The following is a 7669-nucleotide window of genomic DNA, read 5'->3' as shown; positions in this document are numbered from 1 at the left end:
CGGTGGATTCTACATTTTTACAGTAGGCAAACTGCAACTACGGCTATACATTGGTAGAGGCAAGAGGACGAAGGAAGTGGTACATACATTCCCTCCATTTATCCACTTTAGGGGCACGTCCATTAGGCATCACAACCTCCTCGGTCAAGTAGCTTTATTTTTCCACACTTAATTATCCACATTTTATAATCACAATGTTTGCACAGGTTTATGGATCCCGAGAAGCAGGGCTCCTTCCATAACGTTGTAAAATATTATTTTTTTTTGGGGTATTGATTAAGATTCTGTGTTTACATACTCAGAGAACAAAATGACCAAAGATTCCCTATTTTTTTTTCACTGGAAACTACCAAACTAAACATTTACCGTTTATTGAAAGCATTAGCAATGACTCGACCCAGCAGTAAATGTTGAAGTAACATCCCCCTTCCAACTTTGGTGATCCTCCAAAAGTGTGTCTTGCCAAAAGACAATTAGCAATTAAAATGACAGGACTTTTAAATTCCATGCGAAATTTGCCTAGGAAGTGCCTGTGACATTTGGAAATAACCTGCGTTTTCTACTGGCACATGCTGAGTCAGCAACAAAGTTAGAATGAGAGACAAACATGGGACATGGGTTCACGGAAGCCCCTCCGTGTTTTACATAGATTGACCAGAAGAAAATAGTATTTTTAATAGGCTAACTTTTGATCGCTAATAGTTTTACGATTTTTTTTACACCTACTCATTAGCATTTAAGTAGGCAGTTTAAGGACAATTAAGTGAAGAGTCTCGTGCAAGCTTCCCCTGGTCATGGCGCAATATTTGTCGCAAATTGAACAGACGACACTAATCCCCTCCTCCTCCTCCTCTACTCTCCTGATAACCACCTCATTTAAATGCTGCATCACAAGTTTCGAATCGGCCAGAGGGTTTGAAGCTGGAGGTCAATGGGTGACAACAAGGTCTTTCCATTACCCTTCCATCCCTCGCGACACTCTGGTTCACATCGTCAGAGTGGATTTGGATGTGGAACAAAACGACTGGGGCTATAATTGTTCAAAATGAGCACTTGTGAGAAAAACTACACATATAATTTTTCAGAATGGCATGTTCTTTACAGGGGAAGGGAGTGTGATGCGGACTTGGCTGTCGGTAGGATTAAAGCGAGTCCACATAACGACTAGGAGATTAACTGTAGGGTGATATCGTTATAATAATTTTAATTAATGCGTTTCTGCGAGCAGTGGCCTCAATTTCCCAAAACCTCGCCTTTCCTTATTCACAAGCAAATGCGTTTCCTTTTTTTGTTTTCAAGGATGCCTCGTGCCCACCAATGCCAGGTCACCATGCTTCTCGATCTCGGTGAAGATGCGATTGAGGTGAATGCGCACCAAGTAATGACTATCACCAAGCAACCACCTTGTGGCGCATTTTGTTTTGACAGAAGCACATCGCAAAGTTGGCGGTGGGACCGCAATTGCCGTACCATCGGCTAGGCGTCAGGTTGGAGGCCACGTGAAGCACAACCAAGGCCTAACTACGCCACTGCCTCACCCAAGGAATCGCTTCCACGCTGCAGTCGAAGGAAATAAAGATGCTCCCCTTAACTGCATGCAGCAAGGAAATAATGCAGAGGAAATGCCTTTTTTTTAAAAAATCACTAGATATTGCCACATTGGTGAAGTGGAAGACGGAGTTAGCAGTTTCTATCAAGTCACACCACAGGGAAGGTAGTGTTTGCTCATTCACGTCACCTCCTCGAAACAGTGGCCTGTCATTGGCAGGTTGTCGTGACACCCCCTGCCGGCATCGTGATTGGCCAGTCTGCTTGCCGCGCTTCTGTAGCAGCCCTCACCACCTCCGCATCAGTACCGGCAAGGTCTAAGACACGTAAGGTTTGGTGCTTGAATTTTATTGCTGCATGCTGTCTCACATTTACTGTCACCTACTCAACCGCTTTGGGCTGTCAATTTTTCCACCAGAATTTAGTTTAATTATGACCATATAGTTAAATTTTGCTGATCAACTGCAGTCTCAAGAGGAGGGGGTTCAATGTACTGCCTCGTGCCGCCTCAACGTCGATGCGATTGCATGAAAACCTAAAACCTAATTCCATTTCTATTTCCTCCAGCAACTCTTCCACAATGACGAGCAAGGTACTTCCCCTGCTGGCAGCCGATGGACCATTCATTTTTCGTCAACTTTTTGAATCAACCAGTTGCACATTCACGTACCTCATTGCCGATGCCGCGTCGAGACGGGCTGTCCTCATTGATCCAGTGCTGGAGACTGTCCAACGTGATGCCAAATTGGTAACTGCTCCGCACATCCTTTCTTTCATTTGTGCTACCGAGACGAGCTTCTACACTTCTAATAGGGGTATGCTTGTCTAGACAATGCTGTCTCCTTAACGACGGGCTCATTTTGGTTGACTAAAGCATAACACCGCGTTCAAGATATGGAACTTATGGAATTTGAAATCCTTTGTTGCCTCAAAAGGATCATCTCGAACTCCCCAAACTGAGGATGAGTTACCTAACAGGATAGACCGTGGATAGCCTTAAACTCTTCCTTCGTTTTAGTACTGTTGACTCAAAGGAAACCTCTGATGGTTCCAACAATTGCAAATCTGTCCTCCGTTTAATATCCGAGTGTAGGGGATTGAAGTGTTGCCACCTCTTCATCACTCTGCTACTCTCGAAAGCAATAAATTAAGTGATGCTTTGTTGTTGTTGTTGTTGTTGTTGTTGATGCACGTCTGACAACTCGTGTCCGGAGAAGCAGTAGCAAGTGGTGGCCATCAAGACGACTGTGTCACCCTCGATGTTATTCCACCCAGCCTTCCGTAGTGCTTGGGGCGCCCAACTCACTCCCGCCTTACTCTTGCACTGATGACTTAACCAGGAGACGTTAATTTTATTTCACCTTCTTCTTTTTTTTTGTTTTTTCTTGACTTGCAGATAAGAGAGTTGGACTTGGATCTGCGCTATGCGATCAACACACACTTGCATGCGGATCACGTGACGGGCACAGGAGCTCTGAAGAAGATGTTTGCTCCCACCTGCCAAAGTGTCATCTCCGCCACCTCGGGGGCGCGAGCCGATGTCCTCTTAAAGGCGGGCGAAGTCCTCGACTGTGGAAACATCCAATTGGAGTGTCGCAGCACTCCAGGTACGTTGGCGCATTTGGAATCCAGTTGGGTAACCACAAGCCTGACAGGCCAAATTATTTGCCCTCTAGTACCATCCCCTCCCATCCAGGCTGTAGAAATTTTCCCATTTGAGGTCTATGCAAATGATTTGTAGTGAAAACCTGAAGCATCTACAGTGCTGTAGGAGATTTTCCCATCATTTTTCTACTCATAATCCTTTGATGTGGTTTCTTGAATGCTTACAAGACTGAGAATAGATTAAATGATAAGACAGGCATGAACAAGTACAGTGAGGACAACATCTAAAAGTGCTCTGTCCTTTGTGTGAGGTCACACCAACGGTTGTTTCACCTACGTGCTTCACTCGGCACGAGCGGCCTTCACAGGCGACGCCTTGCTCATCCGAGGCTGCGGCAGGACGGATCTGGGGCAGGGCTCACCCGAGATCCTCTACGAGTCCGTTCACTCCAAAATATTCTCCCTTCCTGACGACTACTTCCTCTTTCCTGCCCACGAATACTCTGGTCGTATGATGACTACTGTGGGAGAAGAGAAGAAGCACAACACAAGGTCTGGCAACCGAGTTCCTCCATTGAGAGGCTTAATTTTGACTAAAACATTTATTTATATTTATTCAAAGGCAATGAATAAGTGGAGTGGGAGGTCCGAAATAGGCAGTAAATTGGGCTAGTTCCTAGTACAAGTGACAAGCACCTGTTTGTAATTGTTCTATGCTTGCCTGTCCATAGACGAGGTGGTGTGACAACCGATTGTGCTTGGAATCGGACCAACCGAATGCTCATGCCAGTGGGAACTTAGTTGCATTTGTTACTACTTTAGACTCTGCGCGTCGAAGGAGAAATTTGTTGACATTATGCAGAATCTGAATCTTTCTTACCCGAAACAAATGGATCGAGCTGTTCCACTCAACCTCAAGGACGGATGTGAAGACGAGTAACCATCGGTCCAAGATAACACAAACTTTTCGGAATTTTATTAATGCACCAATTTTGTGCTAAGCTTACAAAATGCTAAGTATACTGCTTCATTAGTGCCATCACTTTAATTTACAAATAAAAATAAAGAATGCACGATTGAGAAAGTGTTTGCTTCAAAGCACTGCCTTGTGACTGAATGCTAGCACTCTACTTCATGGTTAAGGTAGGTCTCAGAGAGCAGCATCATTATTTCAGTAAAATTGCCCACTCCTGCGTAGTGCCTCGAATGTCCACCCAAGTTGAAATGAGGCAAAGTAGTGGGGGAGAACGTGCATCGCCAGCGGCGACCTATGTCCACGACGATGTGACTGCACATATAGACGATGGAATGAGTCACTACAGCGAATGGGAAATGGACTGGTAGCTTGAGAATTACGGCATAAATGCACCTAATTCTTAGACTGAATTTCACAAACGACGGAAATACGAGAATCGCCGCCACAGGAGGGTGGTAGAAGCGGGTAAATTAATTACAACTATAGGGTTTGCTAAATGAAATCCTCGTAGAGCCGAACTGAACCCCATTAGAAACAGTGGCTATAATATATCATGATGAAACAGAGCCAAGATATCTCAATAATTGCTATAAATTGACATTTCTCGAGTTCTTCAAACCATTTTGATTCACGTTCTTCCGTGAGCCAACCAAACTTTCAGGACTTAAGTAGCAAATTCGCTTCCACACTGAAATGGCTAGTCAGGACTTCTAATAGACACGAAATATCACCTTACACCAAAGCGGATATCACTTACTAGGTGTAAGTGAGTTATCCGTTCTAGTCTCAAGTTCGCAGGAGTCCACTTAAGCCAGAACAATGTACTTTTTGGCAAATTCACGACATCAATCACACGTAAGATAATTTTTTGCACTAATCCGTTATGCAGTTTGCTTGCGAACATTCAATCCAATTTGTTTAAGTTGTTCGTTTTGCTTGGGTATACACATGCATGATTGGGTAGAGCTTAGGTCAATGGCCCTTTTCTGATTGGCTAATAGTGGAGGTGATATTTCAGTTATTAGATTTGTCCTCATTATATGAAGCACAAGGCAACTCACGAGACTTCCTGATGATAAATCACATGCAGACCCTTCAATAAACCAATTGTTTGAGCATGTTGCGGATTGACGTGGTCTACTTCTGCTGGTTATCTTGTGCATCTATGTGTACAGCAATCTTGGAGCGAAATATTGTCGTTGATTGCCTCTTTTGTCAAAAACTATTTATCACACATGGAGTCGTTCAAGAATCTTAATTTTTAAGGCACTTTCTAGGCAAACTTTCCCTCAGCTTGAGTTGCTACTAATAGATCTTTTACTTACTAGGACTTATTAGACATAAACTGACCCACCAATTTTCCCATCTGTGGCCCAGCAAATCGCCGTGATGGACGGATTTACTTTTTCAGCTTGAGTAATCGAATACGGACCAATCTCTCGTAGTGAATTAATTGCGTGTTGCTCTTGATGTTGATCAGCAGGAGGTGTCCGCCTCCGTCGATCGCTTGCAGACAACTCCAAACTAACAGCTATTCATATCCAACTATCCGCGTAACTGTTTGATTAAGCTCAGTGCAGTTTCTTGAGTATTTAACGAACTAGAAAAGGAGGTGAGAAGAGTGGTGTTGAGCCCTCTTTCCTCATGTCGGGTGATAGGCAGACTGCACCACAGTGTTTTCAACGACAAAGCCACATCAGCGCTTAACATATCCGTTCCGTTGTCAACCTAAGCCTTATCTCATCCACTCATTCTACCTTTTTTCGACTCCTCCTTCCCACTTCTCTCTGCAACTTCTCGAAGCCTCCTTTTATATTCCGCTCAGAATTCGCATTCTTTGTGACCCCATGGTAAAAATTAATGTGAATCCACCAGACGGTATTTTGATAAAGAAAGTACAGCAAATAAAGAGAACTAGAAAGTGCTTATGGCAGTGAATTAGCCCTTACATACGTAATCTACGTTTGGAAGCATGCAAATACCAATCAGGTGGATGTATTCGTGTTGCGGAAAATTCGTCTTATTCTACTTACTATTCTTTATACTAAACTGCAAAATTCCATACTCTAGTTGATATCAGTGAGTCCAAGTGCATCACCACCTCTGGACTTGGGTAGCTGCATTTATTCCCATCTGGTGTTCCCCCTCTAGTGATTATGAATTTTTGCGCAGGCTTGTTGAGGACAAACAGTAGGGCCTCCTCCATAAGTGTTTGAACTACAACTTCTCTGCGTGATGTTCGAGGTTCTGTGCTGGCATCTGTAGATAACAAAATGACCAACTATTCCTAGTTCCTCTATCAGGAATTAAAAATTTGGACAAGTATCGTGCATTAAAAACCACTAGCGATGACTTAATCCAGGAGCAATAATCGAAGGGTCACTGTCACTTTTGGTGTTCCGCAAAAGCGTGTCTTGCCAAAAGGCAATTAGCAATTAAAATGACACCACTTCTAAATTTCATGCAAAATTTGCCTAGGAGGTGCCTGTGACATTTGGAAATAACCTGCGTTTGCTACTGGCACATGCTGAGTCAGCAACAAAGTTAAAAATGAGAGACAAATATGGGACATGGGTTCACAGAAGCCCCTCGGTGTTTTAAATAGACGGTTTAAAAGAAAAAAGAAGGAAAATAAATAGCATTTGTAGTGGACTAACTTCTGTACGCCAGTGGTTTCACGAAGGTATCCGCGCACCTACTCATTTGCGCTTAAGTAGGCAGTCAACAGACAAGTAAAAGGAGAATCTCGTGGAGTTTCGCCGTGGCATGCTGCGATGGCTTGTCACAAATTGACCAGACGTCACTTATCGCCTCTTCACCCTCCTCTATACATCCAGTGCGTGTCGCTGGAGCCCGGTGAATACCAGGTGTGTCCATTCTATGGAAGGAATTACTTGTAGAAGCTTTCAAGCAACGGCATTGGAGAGCAACTACGGAGCGCGCGGAAGAGACACACACCACACGGAAATGGTTAAAAAGGGAGGCACATTCTGGTAGGGAATACATGCTTTCCCTCAGACAGCTAACAACTCCACAATCCATCATTCCACCCATGCGCGGAACAACCTCCTTTTCGACATCTCCCCGTCGGCTTCAACTCCATCGGAAACAGGGGGGACTGGTAAATCAATGGTCGCAAGAGGGTTCTCTTCTCAAGGGGCCAACACAACATAGTTTACTACGTAAAAATAATCCAGTGAGAGTATTTCCCCTCCTCTTCTTCAAAGTGATGCATATCACCTCTTCTTCCCAGCCACGATGACAAAACACTCCTGTCAGGTGTCAAACTTGCACACGGGAGAGAGCGAAACAAGAGAAAAAAGGAAGGAAATGAGGAAAGAGGAAGAACCGACTCAACTTTATTCGCATCAATTACATCTTCCGTGTGTGCGTGTGTGTATGGTTCTCTTTCCACCTCTTTGGAGCAATAAGGAACTACCAAATAGTCCACCTATAAGTATGCCATCTACAAAGTATCAAAAATAGTACACAAATCTTAGCCAATTAAACGTCTGCTCTTCTCTCCTCTGGCTTCCCTGA

At 43.9% G+C, this 7669-nt stretch overlaps 1 protein-coding gene across 1 annotated transcript; it reads left to right on the top strand. All coding sequences in view use genetic code 11, as the record gives it.

Annotated features, from left to right (window-relative positions):
- Positions 1 to 2128: 2128 nt before the first annotated feature.
- Positions 2129 to 4093, top strand: EGR_05903 (hypothetical protein; the record flags this gene model as incomplete). Its single annotated transcript, XM_024495152.1, has 4 exons — positions 2129 to 2296; positions 2945 to 3155; positions 3465 to 3705; positions 3976 to 4093. 4 exons carry the CDS (start codon positions 2129 to 2131, stop codon positions 4091 to 4093), a joined length of 738 nt encoding a protein of 245 aa, XP_024350371.1.
- Between the last annotated feature and the right edge of the window lie 3576 nt (positions 4094 to 7669).

The sequence above is a fragment of the Echinococcus granulosus genome, assembly GCF_000524195.1.
Source record: "Echinococcus granulosus chromosome Unknown EG_S00048, whole genome shotgun sequence".
Lineage (NCBI taxonomy): Eukaryota > Metazoa > Platyhelminthes > Cestoda > Cyclophyllidea > Taeniidae > Echinococcus > Echinococcus granulosus.
Note: the sequence above shows the minus strand (reverse complement) of the source record. Positions and strands in the feature narration are given on the sequence as shown.